Here is a 20,429-nt window from a genome sequence, read left to right on the forward strand (position 1 = left end):
AAAAATCATCTACTTTTTTAATAAAAATACTGTGACAAAATAGTTACACAAGAGGAGCCAAATTAAAAATACTCTGTGTACAAAGTCATAGAGGGATTACTAGGAGCAAATACTGATATTGCAGCTAAATGGTTTTTTTAAAAATCAGGGTTTGTCATTTAGCTGAAGTAATTTTCACATTTAGCCAGACCATAATCTCCAAAGTAACAGACACACACTAAAAAAAAAAAAAAAAAAGCACACCTCACAACTTTTATACTTACACCAGATGCAATAGGGAAAAATACTTTTCTTACATGCAAAACAGCAGTGTTATACTTTTTCATGGAATTGTGAAACCACAGACATAACATCAATAGTAGACACAGATCATCATTTTACTTCATGAAGTGGGAATTCATGACAAAGGACAATATTTTGACTGTTATATATCAAAAGAGATTTGTCAAGTTTGAAAATACTGAACTGTATTTTTGGTATGGTGACTAGAAGTTAACAGAAAAATGTAACACTGAGACTTACATACAAAAGAAACATTATCAAGTAGATTTAAGTAGACCTTGGAAGTGGTTAATAATTATTAAAAGTTTAGTAAGTACCAAGAAATTTAAAAATAAAGGAGAAGATTCCAGTTCCCCCTAAGGGTGGAAAAAATACCCAGCACCACACTGATTAAACACTGTTTAGACTATCACAGGAAAGTCACATTTATAATTTTGAAAGCTGCTGCAGACTGCTGTAGATATGAAGACAAACAAAATAGCAGACAGGTAATAAGCACCACGTTACTGATAGCAAGTCATGCAAAAAGGTGGGAGAAAGACTATAAAAATAAAGCTTTTTTTCAAAAAATGGTATCATATAATGCAACCAAGACTTGTCACTTTGATTTTTCATGGCAAAGAATGAAACACTGTATTACCTAGAGAAAAATCTACCACTTAACCAGCTAACAAAAGGACAAAATAAAGTATCAACTACTGGGAGTAGGAGTAGTGATCAGTCACCAGGCTAAGTTTTAAAAGGCTGTTCAAGGGAATGGAAAGCATATTTTAGTCGCTCTCATTGTTTGCAGGTAAAATTAAGTATTGCAACAATTTTGTACCACTTTCCTATTAAGGAGTCACTGAAAATAACTGCTGAAACTCGATCTGTTCTGGGACAAAGGGGGCAAAGAGGGCAAAGAGCAGCTATAGAAGAAAAGTAACAAAAAGCAAATCGCGTAAAAATTGCAACTGTGACACGGAGTCGTTCTGCTTTGGTCTTGCCCTCAGTCATGCGGTAATATTTACGATCTGTCTCCAGAAGTCTCATCGAGGCAGGGACCTCAGTGCACGGTGCATACACTGTATACAGCAGGTAAACTCAGCACCCAGCAGATTTTCTGTAACACGTATTTGGTGAAAGAATGAGAAGGTACAGAGATATAAATACACCTCCAGCGTAAGTTAAAGGAAGCTATAATGCATTTTTACCTCTGTACAAATATAATCCTACATCATTTTAGAAAAATAAATCTAAAAAAAATGCCAGAATAAAGATATCCCAAAATACAGGGCAAAAGCAACTGAAAATATGCAAGAGGTAAAATGGGAAAATAAAGTTAGACTACAAGAGCGGATATCAGTAGTTTTACAAGATTGCGGGGGACAAGTCACACAAAAGACACGAGAATTAGAGGAAATGTATGACTAAATGGAAAGGCACTTTAACAAAGAATCAGAGAAAGTAAGACTCTATTCCTCATTTATAAGCCACCACCTGTTTACTCTATTTTGGTCTACCTGGAGATAAGTAAATCGAGTTAAGTAACAAATACTAAACTTCTACCATTTATAAAGCATTATGTGAAGGGTGGAGAGGGACATAAAAATAAATAAAAGACCCTCTTCACCCGAGAACCACAATTTAATGAATATATACAGTGGTTATTCAGGCTAAAGATCTGTCATTAGAAACAGCTCTTAATGTCATGATGAAATAAGAAATTCCAAAAACCAGAAGAGGCTACACAGCCCCCAATTCAATGCTCTTTTATATACTGCCATTAGCATAACTGCTGCCAAAATTCATGAGGCAGTTCTGGGCTTGTATCTTAATTGAACCATTATTCTTAAAATAAAATCATACAGGTATAATTTCAGAAAAAGGCCCTCTTTCTAGTACACCTCAAGGGTAGATAACAATGTCTCACTGAACACAGAAATGTCACCTCATGCCTTAAGACCTTTGTAGATGCTGTTCCTTCTCACTACAGTGTCCTTCCACTACCTTGCCCTGAAACATTCTAACTCACCCTCCCACAACCCAACTCAAAGGTCACCATCAGAAAGTCTTCCATGATGTCCAAACTACTCGCTGCTAGGTACGGTTAATTCCTTGTGATCTACACCTTGAATGTAATTATGTAAATGAAGTTATCAGTTTGCATTTCTAACTTACTAGACTGAGAACTCCCCAAAGGCAGGGGTTGTATCTTAGTTATCTCTGCATCCCAACATCTACTGGCTGGCACACAGGGGGCAAGCCTTAAATGTGGAACTGAAGTGGAAACCCGTACATGTACCTGCATGCATGTAAATTAAAGGAGTAATGACTTACAGACATCTTCATTTTGTAAACTACAGGATTCCATCAGATGCTTTATATGCACAAGAATACTTAATGTGTACACAACTTGATACAAAATATCAGTATATCTATCTGTATGGAATTATTTCTGTAAGTTGCCCAACCATAGAAATGCAGTGAGCCAGATTTACTCACTGTAAATCTAGATTTATTACTCGCTGTAAATAGATTTATTATTATACTATTCCATCATTCTGAGTGATGGAATGATGGAACAGTATAATAATAAAGTCAAATCACTCTCGTAACCTGAACATTATCGTTCAACCTGGAACAATGTAACACCAAATATTCTACTTAATAAAAGAACGTGGCTTTATTCTCAGTAATCGCCAGGAACTGGCAAGTCAATTGTGTTGACAATTCTTAGTCTGGCCTACAACCGTTGAAGAGAGGACCCATGTGATGGGCTAAAAAGTCCCTAAAATAGTCTAATGATAAGATCAATTTTTACAAATGCATATTTCCAAAAAGAAGAAAATACGCAAATAGATGAAAGATAAAATTGACTAAGAGAACTCTAATGTTGGAATCAAAAGAAAACATATTTAAAAATCTAGATAAGAAGTAACAACAGGCAAACTCTGGCCTCAAATACAGAATACCAGTAAGTGTCAAACGAAAAGTTCTACACTGGCTGATAAAGGCAACAAATATCACCTTTTACTTTACATCTGCCTTTAACAAGTTAACACTTTACCCATAGTTCTTCGTTATTGCTTATTTTCCCCCTGGTGGTGTTAGCAATTTTAACGTTCTCCTGCTACTAAATTAGCTATTAAATTTTAAGGATAATGGTCCAAACCCCCAAAGACTAGAAAACCAAGACCAAATAATATTTACAATACTACTCATCTTTAAAATATTTAAAATTCATGCTTCTCACTTGACCAAAACATGATGCTAGGTTTATAAAAAGATCAAGTGCCAAGTCTTGAACAAGATCTTGACCATATCAAAGCCAAGATTCTGCAAATGTAAGGAATTCGAGACAGAATAAAAAGGAGACAGAATAGCAGAAAAATACACAAGACCAGTTTGAAACAGATGCAGATAAACTAAAATACAGCTCTAATGTAAGTCGCCTCGTCTGAAAGAAGAATCTTCAAGTCAGCAATCTGCTTAACATCCCCAAGCTGATTAAAATTCATGCTGAACATGCACTTAAATCGGCATTGTTAAATTGTTGAGAAGGGTCAAGAAAACTAACCTTCATTTAATAACATCTTCCCCTAAAAACCCAACAATTTAATATGGTCCTGATATTGACATTATTCTTTGCTAGCCTGTACGCAGGACCCAAACTGTAACAGAACATCTACAGGAATGTAATAAAAGTAAAAGAACATATCAGAGACCACAAATTATTCCATGAAATGGAGGTAAGCTGCAAACTGATGTGTTCCTACCAACTGTCCTGGTTTAAAGAAAAAATATTTAAATGATTCACAAAGTAGAATGAACTGTGTAGTAGCACATAAACTAAAGTGAAGTTGATGGAGAATGCAATGACTCTCTGGGGATAGATTTTAAGGGATTTGTTTTTAAAACCAGAAAAGGTCTTAAATTTTAAGTATTTAAAAATCTGTTCAAATGTTTTAATTTCAGATGAAAATGCCCGGGATCACACGACTTATAACCTTCTATCTCTTCACCCTTTCCTAACAATTTTCTAATAACGTAAGTTAAAACAGCAACATTCACACTGAAACAACCAATTTGATATCATTGTTCTCAATTAGACAACCAGATAAGCTAAAGCGATACAGACAGCCAAAAAGCAAAAGCTTTCCAACATGCACAGGGGTCAATGACACTTACCTGCCACTCTTAGACCATATTACAATAGGTCATGCAACATAAAACAAACAGAAGGCAAATTACTTAAAGGTCTGTGAACCCATTATTTTTCTTTTTATTTAGAGTTAGAACAAAAATGAATTCCTGAAATAAATACATATAATGAGTTTAACTTTTCAAATTATCTGTAAAGATTAAATAATTAAGGTTCACACTTACCTTTTAATATTATGCCCAAATTACTGAGCTTTGAATGGCCTTCATGAACAGATTTGTATTTAAAATACTTCAATAGATACATAGAATGATTAAAACCTAGTCAATTTTTCTCAGCTGCAACAAATTTTTCCCCAAATATGGCTTCTATTAACAAATCTCCAAGTAGCATTTGTCCTTTCCACCACAATTTTTTCATACAAATGTTTTCATCGGAGTATCTCAAATGTTTTCAGTAGAGATCTCCAATTATAAAATAATGTCCAACCAGGAGATAGGACTCTCTCACAAAACTTCAAGTGAAAACATTTTACTACAATGCAATCTATAAAATATGATTTCCAGTTCTAGAAGGCACCAGAAATTTTACTCAAACAATTCATAGCTCAGTCATGCAAAGCAGTTAAAAAGATGGCAAAGTGGAAACATTCGTTTAGTGCAGGACAGACGCAGTCTACGGCAGGCAAAGAGAAATAGATAGAAAATCATCTTCTCACTTTCAAAATCAAGGAAAAAATTTGGCCCCTGCTCAAGGTCTGTGCATGTCAAAACTTTAAGAAGATTCCCCATGTTAAGGTACCTGTCAAGACAAGAATGAGAAAAGAGAAAATATCCCTTTATAAAAAAGAACATCTGAAATTTATTTAAAAAAAAAAAAAAAAAAAAAAAGTAACAGGGAAAATGTTCATTAGGCCATGAATTCGTCCTTCAGGGTTGCCCAGACTGTGCTCTGGCAAACAGCAAACCGGGTTCTCAAGGTGTTGGTATGTAGGACCTAGAGGTGAAATGTGGTTTTCCTGCACACAATGGCACGACTGTTGCTCTACTTCTTCTCAAAATTCTCCCAAGACAAGTTTCATTAATGGCCTTATAATGAAAAATTCTTTAAGTATTCCAATAGTGCTAGTATTCTGAAAAAGAAATTTCTTATCAAGAATCATTCACACATAATCTTGTTTAATATTGCACTGAAACAACAATTTATTTCAAAGCCAAATATTAAGTGTTTTGGCCACAGCTCACCTTTGCATTTCATCTTAACACAGAATATTCAACTTACTTCCTGCATGCCATTAAATAATGCATATATTTCTAACCAAATTTGGATTATTTATAAATTTGTGGAAGTTGTTTAAAGTATTGATTCTGGATATGCAGCACGATTCTGGTTTTTTATAAAATTATCAGAGGATTCTGAGCAAACGTTGCTGGGCGTAGTCACCAAGGCATACTATTAGAATGTTCATCATAAGGCTGCTTGCTTCATGGACTAATGAAAGGACAGCACTGGCTACAGACTCAACATGATTTTAGCAAATGAAAAACTAAAGAATTATACATATGATGGTGATGTTTGCCTACGACTGAGAAAAAAATCATGCAAACTTTGTTTGATCCCCATATCTTATTAACAAATATTTGGGCCAGCCTTCACTGCGGTGTGAATATAGTTCATCTTTCACCTTTACCATTATGCACCAGCTGTGAAGGGCTAAAGAGACTTACTTTCAAAGTCCAAGAAAAAATGTGCTGCATTGTGGTCTATGTCCCTGGTTAGCACCTTAATGAGATTACCCATGCCAGCAAACCTAAAAATAAAAATGGCAACATCATTTAGTTCCAGTAAAAAAAATTTTAAGCAGAGGCCTGGGATTCGGCAAAGGCTGGCTTGCTCATAATTACCAACAGGTGCAGGTTTATATACTTCTGGCATTGAAAATTTGGAACAACAAAAGCACATTTGGCTCTGAGTTTGTAACTCTTGTCCCCCTTCTCCACATATCAAAAAAGTGACATAAAGCAAGATTGGAAAAAAGATTAGATTTTTTTACATATTACTTGCAATATTTACATTTGATTAATATCTATGCTAGTGTTACTCCTTTAAAATGTTTGAGGCATACATTCTCAATTTAAATTAACATCAAAAATAGATCTCTCAAATAAGTAAAGACTGAGACCATTATTTTTAAATAATAAGGATAGTTTCCTTCTTGCAAAATTAAACCCTAATGAGAATACTAGGAAGATGGCATTCAAACCACATTTAACCATTAAAGACTAAAGGAAGTTATCAATTGATGACCCATTTAAAAATTTTTACCACACATAAACCAGTATTTCTTACATCTTCTATACTCCTAAGGTTAATCAGACTTTTCACTGTTTCACTCACAGGCTGATAATTCAACAGTATCAACTATATACAACCATATGAAGTATGTCACTTGGAAGTTAACACAGCAAACAAGCAAAATGGAGCCAGCAAACATCATCACAACTTAGTAAGTTTGCAGAGGATGAACAGTAAAAATAAGGCATTGGCATAAATCTTGTACCAAAATTTGCCATGACTCAGGGAGGATGAAGGTGGAAGGAGGTGTCAGGAACATCCAGGAAACCAAGTTGAAACCTTGAAGTTGCAGTAACTCTAGGGAAGGCAGACTATGAGATCACAGGCACCCCACATCCTCCCCTCTCCAAGTTTCAATATGTTTTCTCCAAATATTAACTGTTGGCAAGTATGAATGAAATGAAAACATAAAAGTAACAATTAATCAATGAATCAACATTGATTGTAATTAATCAACATTTAATCAATGAAAGAAGACATCTTATTATTCACCCCCATTATAAAAAAATTTGAAAAGAGTTAGGACTTTCAGCCACCTGTGTGGTCCATTCCCCTCTTCCTCCACCTACTACTCCCTGGGCAATGGCAGGGGTACCTAACTTTAAGCTTCCCAAAGAGGAAGCAACAGCATATGCATAACAGTTACTTGCTTTAAAGGTCAAAGTGTGGCACAGGGACACACACACTTCTTAGAAAATGTTAAAATGTATTCACAAGTGTTAAATTCACAAATGTTAAAATGTATTCATAAATATGATAAATACTGAAAAGTCCTCTCTCTTTTAAAACAATATTCCTCCAATGGGAGAGGTCAGAATCTATCTTATTTTTGATATTAAAATCCTTATTACACAGAATTTCATTGGAAAGATTTTGTACAATGTCTTACACAGATGGATAAACTGAGGTTAAAGCTAAGAGGAAACAGTTCATCTTAAATACCTTATACACTGTAAAAAAGTTTAATTCTAAGCTTTTATACACGGAAAGTACAAGCATTTTTCCAAAATCATCACATCTAAATAAGATCTCACACTGGTTACCAAATTTACTCAAGAGTTACTTTTTTCCTTTGAAACCATTTGGAAATAGTATATCTCACAGCTTAAATTTATGGAATATTTGTTTCCAAACATATATAAATTCCCTACCAAGAACTAAGAGCAGATATACAAAGAATTACCTAATGGTATCAAAACTTCAACTACAGATGGGAAATAAGCATAAGAAAGAAGTGTAATGTCTCTAAGAGGAAAAAGGCATCACGCCGTCTGGTGGTTAAGAGTGTACTCTATGGAATGAAACCAGAATTCCAACTCCAGCTGACAAGCTGCCTGACCTTGAGGATGCTAATTAATCTTTCTGGGACTCATTTTCTTCAACAGTAAAATATACAAATCAGAGTAACTATTTTAAAGGGTTATGAGAACTCAGTGAGATTAACCACTGACTTGTTAGCACAGTGTCTGGCACACAAAATGCCCAATAAATGCTGGCTGTTGTTGTCACTGTAACCTGAAAATCACAAACTAACTCTCAAAAAATAAGAGCTCTACTTCTTTAATACAAACCAGAGTCAAGTTATTAATGAATTTCAACGTAATAAATCAGAGTAAATAACAAAGCCCAAGTTTAGTCCATTTTTGCCAAGAAATATCCTATGAGATCATCATCAGGTACAGGGAGGAAGGGAGATTAGGTTTCCTTACCTTTTTACTTGTATGCATAGTCGATCCTCAAGGAAAATAATCAAAATTGGCCAAGTTTGTCTGCTCCGTTTTCCCACATCTCCCTCTGTAAACTTCTTCCACTATTTGGTCCTTCTTTCAAGGCACCCTAGCCTAATGTGACCCTAAACTGCTCAAAGTGCATCGTACTTGGCCCTGACCTATTCATTCTCCACAAGTACTCAAAAATCTAGAATTTCTTACCTTTTCATCCCAAACACAGACACTTAGTTTGAAAATGGCCCAGCGTATCTGGTACAGGTTTCTCAACCCCAGCACTATTAACATTTGGGGATGAATAATTCTTTTGCGGAGAAGGGTCTGTCTCATACTACAGGACGTTTAGCAACATCCTGGGCCTATTTGTACTAGAGGCCACCAGTAACCCAACACACTAGTTGTGACAACCAAAAATGACTCAAGAGATTGCCAAATGTCCCCAAGAAGAATCATCCCTGGTTGAGAACCACTGATGTGGTACAACTGTGGTCCAAGGCAGAAAGTCTCCTTACCATACAACACTCAGGGTAGATCTGGTACCCAAAGCACATTGTATGTGTCTCTTTGAACAAAAACTCATGGAATTTGGGGAGCCGGCCTGGCTCAACTGGAGGAGCATGCGACTCTTGATCCTGGGGTGATGAGTTCAAGCCCTGTGTTGGGTGTACAGAGTACTTAAATAAATAATTTTTAAAAGAAAAAATTTTTAACGTTTATTTAAACGTTAAATAAGGGAGACAGAGCATGAGTAGATGAGGGGCGGAGAGGGAGACAGAGAATCCGAACCAGGCTCCAGTCTCTGCTGAGCTGTCAGCACAGAGCCTGATGCAGGGCTCAAACTCACGAACTGTGAGATCATGACCTGAGCTGAAGTCAGACACTCAACCAGCTGAGCCACCCAAACATCCCAAAATAAATAACTTCTTTTAAAACTCACAGAATTTTTCAAAGATCTGAAAACAGTTCACCATAACACTATCAGTTGTCATATCTTTTTAATAATGATAAACAAATTAAAACCATATCCCTGTCTGGCATAGTTTAACTCTTTAGGCAAAAACACAACAAAAAGTCCCCATCATCCTCTGACTGCAGCAAATATGAGAAGGTAGCTAACTGTCAACCTGTCAGCTCTGGTAGGCACCAGATGGCGTGGGTCCAAACTCCAGCTCTGCCACTGCCTTCCAAGCTTTGCAACTGTAGTCAAGTTTCCTAATTTCTCCATGCCTCATCTGCAAACTGTGCATAGTATGAATGTCCACTGCAGAAGGTTCCTAAAATCATTAAATGGGTTAACAGAAGCAATAACATTCAGTGACTATGCTTGGCAATCTCTCTGCTGCAGAACCCATGGAACGTGTGTGGCAGCCCTATTTCCTGCCACACAGGAAGCCAGTCTGTCACAAAAGGATAAAGCCAGCATGCACTAGAGAAAAGTGTCCCAAGGTCCTCAAGTCATTGATTTCTATCTCTACTTGTCCCTGAATTCTAGCTGCCATTTCCCTCAGTTTAGCTGCTGGATTTTCCTCTGGTTTTACGATATCCTAAATTCTTTCAATCAATTTCCTTTTTTACCTGTTTAGTTGAGGTGGGTTTCCATCATTTACATCTAAAAAAGTTCTAATAACATTTCTAAGTTTCAGATTAACAAATGAATGTGACAAAGAGATACTAAAAGATATAAAAGATTTTTCAGATTATATAAAACTTGGGCCAAAACATTTGATATACTTCAGAAGCACAATTTCAAAGTAAATAATGAATATTATAACTTAAAATAATAAACTGTAAATCTTACAACATCTGAATTTAGAAGGAAAAATCTAAAGATTCTCTCTCAAATTACTTGTATCGTAATCCCTGGATTAAACTAAATATTATAAGCATTTAATAAAAAGCTAACAAGAAATTTAACACACAGACACCAGATCCAGCCAGATCCAGGTTACTTCAAGTGTTCACAGTATTTCTGGTAAAATTCTGCGACTAGGAGCCTTTATGTTACAGGTCTGCTTCAAAGTTCGTGAATTATCTGGAAAGGAACTTGCTCTTCTGGGCCTAAAGTCTGTGTAATGTATTTTTGAGCTCATGAAAGGCACTTAATAAATACATTAGATCATTTTCCCGTAAAACATTTGAAAAGAAGTTTCTTTAATTAGAGAAGCCAACAGAAACACAACTGTATGTTAATACACTATCGCCTCCCTTTCTACAAAATTCCTAAGAGATGTTGTTGCTTCATTTACCCTTTTGAGCTCAGGGGGGCTTTAAAATGCTCTCTTCTGCCTAGAATGCTAGTTGCAAAGATTTTCCCATGGCTGGCTTTTTTTTTTTTTTTTTTTTTTTTTTTTTTTCCATTCTTCAGGCCCCTCAAATTCCCCTCTTCGGACTAGTTTTTGTCTGCCATCTTTTTGCATAGAAGTTTACCACTACATCTCATTACCTTCTATCACATCACCTAACTTCTTCCTTCTGCATACTGAACACAATCTGAATTACTCTATTCGCTTAGTGTCAGTCTCCTTCACGTCCACTTTATAAACTTCGTATACCTGGGTGAGGGATGAGAAAAAAGAAAAGCTCACAAATGTACTGCTTAGCATGCCTATAAATGAGGATTTCTTCAATTTGGCATTGTTAACATTTAAACCACAGAATTCTTTGCCGTGGGGCTGTCCTGGGCACTGTAGGATGTGGAGCAGCATTGAAGGCCTCTACGCACTAGATAACTGGTATCACCCCAGCACCCGGTTGTAATAACCAACAATACCTCCAGATGTTGCCAAATACCTCCTGGGGGCAGAATTGCCCCAGTGAAGAACCTCTACTTTAAACGTATGGCCACTAACATGAAGCACAGCCTCAGTTCCGCCCCATAATCCTACTATGCATCTCCAATCAACCTACTCTCCCACTTGACCAGGTGACCGTTCCACAAGGCTTTATTTTTCATCTCAAACCTCTAACAATCTATCCTCTGTCCTCACATGCAAGACATGACCTCACTACATTGTTTACAGAAAAAAGAAAGAAAATCATCTACTGTTCTTTCTACCACTCTTTCTTCATCAATAACCAGTCTACCCTCCGCACCTGTTCCTGAGACACAACCTGGTTTTACAAGGCTTCATGTCTCCTCTACATCATCTTGCCTGTCCTCCTTTTTTTATTCATTTATTTTTAAGTTTGCTTATTTATTTTTTGAGTGAGAGCAAGCAGGGGAGGGGCTGGGAGACAGGGAGAGAGAGATTCATTCCCACACAGGCTCCGCACCGTCAGTGTAGAGCCCGATGGGGCTTGAACTCATGAACTATGAGATCATGACCTGAGCCGAAATCAAGAGTTGGATGCTTTCCTGACTGAGCCACCCAGGTGCACCCTTGCCTGTCGTTACAGCAAGAACTTGCCATGTAAGCTACCTATAGTTATTGCCTTCTACTTTTTACCTCCCACTCTTTCAGCTCATTCCAATCTGGCTTTTATTCCCACCAATACAAAGAAGCTGGTCCCTGTCAAGGTCACAGAAACCTGCATCCGGCTAAATCCAAAGGGCAATTCTCACACTTCAACTTACTAGATCTCTTAATAGCCTTTGACCCAGTCTGTCACACGTCTTCCTGAAATACTTTCTTCGTCTAACATTTAGAACAACCCATTTTTCCTGAGTTTCTTTCGTACTTTATGGCTTTTCTTTTTCCATCCCTCTCCCTTTGGCATCGGTAGTTACTTCTATCTTAAACAAAACAAAAACTTACCTTGACTGTGCTTCCCTCACCAGTTCCCACCCTACCCCTTGCTTCTTTTTGCAACAGAATTCCTCAAGAGAGTGGCTTGCACTCATCATCTTGTATCTCTCTCCATCTCTGTTAAGCCCCCTCTCTCCAACCTGGCTTCTGCCCAACCATACACCAACAAAACTGTTCTGGCAAGGCCATCAAATGAACCGCATGTTACTCATCCCAATAGTCAATTCTCAAGACCTCACCTTACTTCCTCTGTCAGCACCGCCTAACATAACTGACTCTCCCTCCTCCTCCTCCTCAGTACACTTTTCTCATCAGTTTAAAAGACACCCCATCTTACCTCGTTCGCTGCTATTCTAGCCTTCTTCTTGCCACCATCACCTCTTGTCAGGATTACTTCAAAAGCCTGCTTCTACTTTTGCGTCCTATTACGATCTGTTTTTGTTACAAGAGGCAAAGCAATCTCTTAAAAATATAAATCAACCACATACCTTCTCTGCTCAAAAACATGCAATGGCTTACTGACACACTCAGAATAAAATCCAAACTTCTTACGAGGCCCTACAAAACCCTACATGATCTGTCCGACGTCCTCTGGCCTCACCTCCCATTGTTCTTCACAACAGCCTGTTGCCGTTTCTCTAATGCAAGAAGATTTCTCTCCTTTGGAGGCTCTGTACCTTTTTCCCTAGCTGGAACGTTCTGTCCACGGACCTTCAAGCGACAAACTACCATACTTCACTGAGGTCACTGCTTAATTAGACCACCTCAGAGAGGCCTTCCTTGACTAGCCCATCTGTAATATGGCTTCCTCTTCCCAAACCCGTGTTTATCACCAACCATACGTCTATCACGTATTTCTACCTTTATCTACTTGCTGCCTGCACTGCAAGGTGCACTTTTAAGAAGGCAGGGGATCTGCTGTATACACCACTCTACCCCCAGCACCTGGAACAACGCTCGGGGATGTTGTAGGTAGTACAGACATTTGATGAATGAATGAATGACTGCAAAAACACAGAAAACTAAAAATCTGTGAAGTTTCAGAAGTGTTCCAAGAAGGGGAGAGGAAAAAGCAAAATAAATACAACTGAAAACTGACAAGAAAAGAAAAGGCCTAGGAATTTAGAAAGAGCACATGTTTTCCTAGTCAGATCAATGAAGTCTGTCTCTCACTCTCTCAGTAAAAGCCAGTAGGCTTCTGTGCAACTAATAAGAATTTTTGAAACGTTAAATATCAGAGAAATAAAGTGGTAGGAGTATACAGGAGTATCCAGAAAGTCTACAGTATGCCCAAATAACAAAGCAAAAACATAATATCCTTCCAGAACCATAAATATGGCTCCAAAGTAAAAATGGAGACCAGCCTATATCATAGTTCTCATCTTTGGAAAATTGAGGAGCATTCGTAACATTAAAGGAAAAGGAAAAAAAAAAAAAAGCTTGGAAAATGTGGGTTTAAGTATTTAGTTTCCTTTTTAAACCATTAAGTCTTCCCCCAAAAGTCCTACTTGGGAATTCTTCAAATCTGAGAAAGAATTAAAAACAAGAGTGTCAATCCTGCTCTGTCAAAATTTTACAAGGAGGACAAACTCCAATATCAGCCCAACATCCATTTTCATCGTCAACACAGATAAGTGAATAAAGAACACAAAGAAATATGATAAAGTAGAGAAAAAGGAGATACTGAAAAACATACTTTGTTCTCTCTAAAAAAAACTGCACAACAGATTTTATAAGAATGCTTTAAAAGAATTCCATATCTTCCAATTTACAGTGACTAAAAGTGTGTGAATGGGGAAAAACTTATCAAACAGTAACTATAAACTGCCAACCACTTCTAGTGTTGAAGACGAAGAACTTCTTGTATTTACCCAAGCTCTGAATCCTAGGCAAAAAGGTCTTCGAGAAAATACAGTACTATAAAATGGTGCTGAATTATATTCTGTTGTGCATAAAAACATTATTTAATATTACATATGCTATTTCTCTGTATCATCAAGACATTTAGATCTGTAGAAACAACGGGAAGCCTTTAAAATTGACAAGATAGTGGGTTAATGTGGAATTCAGCCACACTTCGGCTTTGTCTGCCAAGAAATTTCTGGTTCTCATAAAACATGTACCACGAATTTAAAGAAATATTAACAGAATGGAAAATCAGTAATGAAAAATATGGTCAAATTTTCACTGACAATGGCACACATATGATGAATGGAGGCCAAGAGTAGCTAAGGAATCCCAAACTTGAGCTTTGTTCACACTCTTCAGCTGTGTGTTCAGAAACTAATTATAACACCATATAACAAAATATATTTTGCATAAGCAAAAATATAGTAAATCATTTTCATAATTCTCCAAAAACAAACCACCAGATATACAGGAGACTGGGGAGTTGTTTTGTCATACACTCAATCAAGCACCTAAGTTTATGTTAAAAAAAAATCTAACATAAGAAAAAAATTAATATTGCACTCTGAATAACACTGCCAACAGAAACAAAATTACTAATAAGCAATGGTTCTTTCAGATAAAGTAATTCACCTGCTGGAACCCGTTTAAACAATAACTAAATTGTCAGGCTCTTACAGAGTAATTACAAAATAGGAGAGTAATTACTAACTACTAATTACAAAAATATAGGACATATGCTGGAATGATCCTTCTAATCAATCCACTACATAGAAAACGTTACAATTAGGTGAATGCAAAGTTGAAAGGCAGGTAGAAATTCACAGTTTTGCTATCCTGCAAGTCAGTTACCAAACTCCGATGCCAGATTTCTGGATCTAAGGTTTAATGACAAACATTTCTCAAGTGATTGCATAAAGCAGCAAGTACAAGCTAAAATAGCAGACTTCAAAAAATTTCAAATGGTATCAACAATCTCACTTTGCACATCTGCTTCTAAAAATATGCAGGCACCATCCCCTTCAAATACTGCACCAAGTCTTGCTTGCACAACTCCTTCTATGAAACGACATCACCATTTGAAAGCAAATGTTGATTTAATATTGCAAACGAACAGTAGTGACTCCAGGAGTAATCTAGCAGTTGACAACAGTAGAAGAACAAAATATTTTCAGTATGTCAAACTTTAAAACTCTGTTAAAATTAGTTAACATCGTAATAATTAACATTTTGATAAATTTTTGATTAATATATGCCAGATGTGTGTTTTATGATGATTTTTGGCTTTGGCTTTCGCTGAACCTTATTGGCCAAACATGTATTTAGTGCATCTACAATAAAAGCATACAAAGTAAATCTTCAACACAGCACAGAGTAAATATCCAATAAACACCTACTGAATTAATTTAAGAACTGTAAACAGGTGAGATCCAGTGGCATTTCTTTATTTGAAGGATCAGTTAGGTACACAATAATTTAAAGGAGAGTTATAATCACAATTCCTTCTTAGCTTCTAACACGGCTGCAACTCACATTAGGAACACAGCGGTTGATTGTACTGGTGGGAAACCAATGGTTAGCTGAGTGCCATCAAAATGGAGAGAAAAAACAACTCAAACGAACCTAACGATAAAGCATCTATAATAATTATCCTGACATTATACTATCTGCTCTACTGACTGCACTACAAATGCACATCACACCGGAACCGTCTCGGACCTTTGTCTCCCGATTTCTTTCTTTCCCCCCTTCTCTCCAACAAGAGAAGCTGCTAAACAGGTTCGTTCATTGTTCTAGCACAATGATGATGTCTGAGCAACAGATATTTGTTCGATAAATGGCAAAGCCAAGACTTCCCTTTTTCTCTTGTCCCTGTTGTGTTCTGATCTTTACGTGGTAAACATGTTTAAGCAGAACCTAAGCTCCCAGGACTTCAGCCCTCTCCCACTCCTGGTTCTACCACACTTGATAAAATATGTAGACTGAGCAGTCCCTCTGGGACTCTGTATTCACAGGGTTTTTCCCTATCACTTGTATTCCTAAGACCATCTGAGCATGAGCAATCCAAGAACTCAAATTGTGAAAGCATGAAAACGGTGGCCCTGTACTTAAATCAGCAAAGACATATAAATACTGTGTAGTCAAAAAGGTTGACTGTGACAGTTAATTTACTCTCACCCCCAAGCCCATCCTTCTATAATCTGCTTTTAATGTTACGACTAAGAAGCTGAAGACTGTATTTCTTAGACTACTTTGTTACCTGGCTTCTCACTGGGCCCCATCAGCTATAAGGAAATTGGAAGGTGGGAAGAAAGAAGGTCCTTCTTTTGGGGCACCTGGCTAGCTCAATCAGAAGAGCATGCGACTCTTGATCTCAGGGTCCTGTGTTCAAGCCCCACGTTGGGTAGATTACTTAAATAAAACTAAAAAAAGAAGGTTTCTCTTTTGTTTCTCAAGTTCTGTCAGCATTTCCTGTCATCAAAAGCTCCGTATGGCTCTAGGCTCTAGCTTCCTGGGGAATGCCTTACAGTGCCTGGCCCCCTCCAAGAGGTCTGAGCTTCCAGCCTTATGGAGTTCCTCCTTCAAGCTCCAAAATTCTGCCTAACCTACCTTGTCCCTTCTTTTCCCCCAGCTCCAGAACCGACAGTTGCTTCCTGTGGGTACCATTAATATCTTAGTTACCTCATGTAACTTAATACATATTTGGTCTTTACCGCCCCCTCCCCCATGCCTAACCTAGAGCTCCTAAATCCCTTGGAACTTCGGGAGTGACAGAAGCATCTCTTATTTTAATGAGTCCCCCAGACAGCTTTAAGACTAGGGCTGGATGCCAGAAAGACAAGGTATACTCAGGTTTCAGCCTTATCTCCTGACCTCTGGTGAGGGGAGAGGGACTGGAGATTGGATTGATCACCAATGGCCAATGATTTATAATCAGTCATGCCTACATAATGGGACCTCCATTAAAACCCCTAAATCATGGAGTCTGAGGAAGTTCCAAGCTAGTAAACGCATCCACACAGGAAGGAAACATACTCCAACTGCACGGGGACAGAAGCCCCCATGTTCAGGGCACTTCCAGACCTCATCCTATGTACCTCTTCGCCTGGCTGTTCATTTGTTCCCTTTATAAAGTCCTTTATAATAAACTGGTACTAGTATAAGTAAAGTGTTTTTCTGCGTTCTGTGCGCCATTATAGCAAATTCTCAAACTGAGGAAGGAGTCATGGGAACCCCTACCACCTTTCACAGCTGGACGGTCAGAAGTAAAGGAGACTGAAGACTTGTGAATGGCATCTGGAGTGGAACGGAGTCTTGTAGGATGAAGCCCTTACCCTGAGAAGTCTGTACACCAACTCTACATCGAGTCAGAATCAAAATGAACTGTAGGACACCCAGTTGGTGTCTGGGGAGTTGGGAGAATTGGCTGGCATGGGGGGAAAAAGCCCCGCACATTTGGTATCAGAAGTGGTTTTGGAAGACAGTTCAGAATTAATGTCAGCAGTGTTGTGAGTAAAAACACGCACACCTCAGCATCCTCTTTTTGCTCAGGCTTCCAACATTTGTGTAAATAAGTCCTTACGTTAAATCCCTTTTAAAAATACCTAGCACGGGTTCTGCTATCCTGCTTGAAATCTGACTGGTACAGAGGAAGTTGTAGAGAGGAGCTTAGTCCTTACCTTTACCAACAATATCTAATCTATCATCATCAGGTACTAGTGTGTAGCTATTAATAAAGTGATCCTTTGACTCTCCTTCCTTCGTAAAATGTAAAGGAGGAGAAGCAGGATTCAGGTATTACTAGGTGCCCAGCCATAATACCACCAGAGAAGTACTAAAATCTCACCATAAATCCCTAGCACACGTCAAGAGCAATACATTAGTCTAGTAATTACATGGAGAGAAGTTACTTGCCTTAAAGAAACGTAGCATAAATGTACAACTGAACTGAAATTGGGACAACTGATTTCTAGTCTTGACGCTTTCACAAAATACATGACTTCACACAGTACTTGTTAGACTGAAATCTCTCCCATTGCTCTGGCTAGGACTCTACATATGTTACACTGCATCTTTCCTAATGCTGACATCTAGTGGATACACTTAGATTTAGTATTATTTTAAAACGAAAACTCTCATTTACACTATTTTAAATAAAAGACTCACTAGTATGACTGGCTATACGCAATAAACACAATAAATCAGGAGACCAACACTGCTCCCTAAATGGAAGTGAACCATGATAAATTAATATTACACCAGATTGTCACGGCATCTTTGAGCTTGATTCAGAGATTACTAGTAATAGTACTCTTCCATGCTTCCAGCCATTAATAATTAAACCACCAATGCAAATTACTGCCTGAGGTGTAGATTGAAAAGAAATGCTTCCTGCTACAATGTCTTGCCTCAGGTACAGACAGGGTATGAGAGGACTGATACAAAGTTCCAAGTAGTTTAAGAAATTTACAGAATGGTGATGGGAATACGAAAAAACAAAAAACAAAAACACTGAAACTCAAAATTACCAACAAGGATTTATTATGAAGGTTTTTCTTGAAAAAATATGGTCCTCAGACAAAAAACAGTATCGTCAACTCACTTTCTTAAAGTGTACCACTATTTTGAAATCCACGAAACATTATATACACATGTAAGGTAAAATATATATTTAAAATTCGAGAGAATGATAAACATGAAATTTTAAATACTTGTTATCTCTGGGGAGAAACAAGCCCATAGGACCAGGCAACTTCAAAGGTGTGGGTAACATTTCAGTTCTTCAATTACTGGTGGATTCAGGGGAGTCTGTTAGGCTTCCACATTTACAAATAAAGGTATTCTTTTGTATGGATCAATAATTTAAAAAATGTTTTAATGTAAAGTCACTAATGCTCAAAGAACATACATGACTCATTCAAAGGTGCTCCCAGGGGCGCCTGGGTGGCTCAGTCAGTTGAGCGTCCGACTTCGGCTCAGGTCATGATCTCACAGCTCGTGAGTTCGAGCCCTGCGTCGGGCTCTGTGCTGACAGCTCAGAGCCTGGAGCCTGCTTTGGATTCTATGTCTCCCTCTCTCTCTCTGCCCCTAACCCACTCGCATTCTATCTCTGTCTCTCTCAAAAATAAATAAACATTAAAAAAAATTAAAAACAAAACAACAACAAAAAAAACAAAGGTGCTCCCAAAAAACGAATGGATTGGAATTCAGGTGCCTGAAATCTTTCCAATACACATGGAACAATGCATGGATGAGCCATTTTTTTTTTAATGTTTTATTTATTTTTGAGAGGCAAAGAGAGACAGGTCGCATGTCGGGGAGGGGCAGAGAGAGAGAGAGGGAGACACAGAATCCCAAGCAGGCTCCAGACTCCGAGCTGTCAGCACAGAGCCCGACGCGGGGCTCAGACTCACGAACCGTGAGATCACGACCTGAGCTGAAGTCGGACGCTTAACCGACTGAGCCACCCAGGGGCCCCTGGATGAGCCATTAAATAAAAACTGTAGCACCTTGCACATTTCAACAGGTAGTCAGTGTTTACAGCGCCTGCTGGTGGCTGCTGCTGTTTTAAATCAAACAACCTTTCCTTAGCTCCTGTCTGCCAATTACTGGGACAGATACTGAAGATTTGGCACCGAGGAACTCACAGACAAGTGTACGAAACCAGACAAGATGGTCTGACATACTTTCATACAGAAGCAGGCAAACACCACAATGAACACACAGAAAAAGGAACACCTAACCAAAGACTTCCCAGGAGGACTGGTTCTTAAGTCCTTCTTGTTTTCTATTTCTTTAAATTAGAAAATAATTTAAACATAAAAAAATGTATCCACATACTGTACCACCCAGATTGCGTGTGTGTGTGTGTGTGTGTGTGTCGTCTGTATGCTACATTGATGACTGAACAGCTTTTTTTTCTTTTCAAATTGTTATTTAAATTCTAGTTAGCTAACATACAGTGTAATACTGTTTTCAGAGGAATTTAGTGATCCATCACATACAGGTAACGCCCAATGCTCATCACAACAAGTGCTTCTTTAATGCCCATCACCCATGTAGCCCATCCCCACCCGCCTCCCTCTACCACTCAGATTAAAGCAATGACATTTTGCCAGATTTGCTTCAGAGACCTCCCTACATTTTTGGGCACTTAACCTCCCAACCTTCCCCAACCAACTTTCCTCTCCTCCATCTCCTAAAGGTAATCTTAAAAGTATGCTTCCTTTCCAAACGTATTTTAAATTTTTTACTGTAAGGTACATA

The 20,429-nt window shown here is 37.9% G+C and overlaps 1 protein-coding gene across 8 annotated transcripts in view; it reads right to left on the reverse strand.

The window, feature by feature from the left end:
* Positions 1–20,429, reverse strand: part of CYRIB (CYFIP related Rac1 interactor B) — a 104,420-nt gene that overhangs the window by 25,674 nt on the left and 58,317 nt on the right. For 4 of the 8 annotated variants that reach the window (XM_019459842.2, XM_019459845.2, XM_019459843.2 and 1 more), the window contains one exon: positions 5,145–5,227. In XM_019459842.2, coding sequence (XP_019315387.1) covers positions 5,145–5,217 — 73 coding nt within the window. In that variant the 5' untranslated portion in view covers positions 5,218–5,227. Of the gene's footprint in view, positions 1–5,144; positions 5,228–6,153; positions 6,243–20,429 lie in introns of those variants that run through there. The other 4 variants (XM_019459847.2, XM_019459850.2, XM_019459849.2 and 1 more) reach the window with 2 other exon arrangements.

Source organism: Panthera pardus, unplaced genomic scaffold, assembly GCF_024362965.1.
Source record: "Panthera pardus isolate Hobbes unplaced genomic scaffold, ASM2436296v1 HiC_scaffold_7, whole genome shotgun sequence".
Lineage (NCBI taxonomy): Eukaryota > Metazoa > Chordata > Mammalia > Carnivora > Felidae > Panthera > Panthera pardus.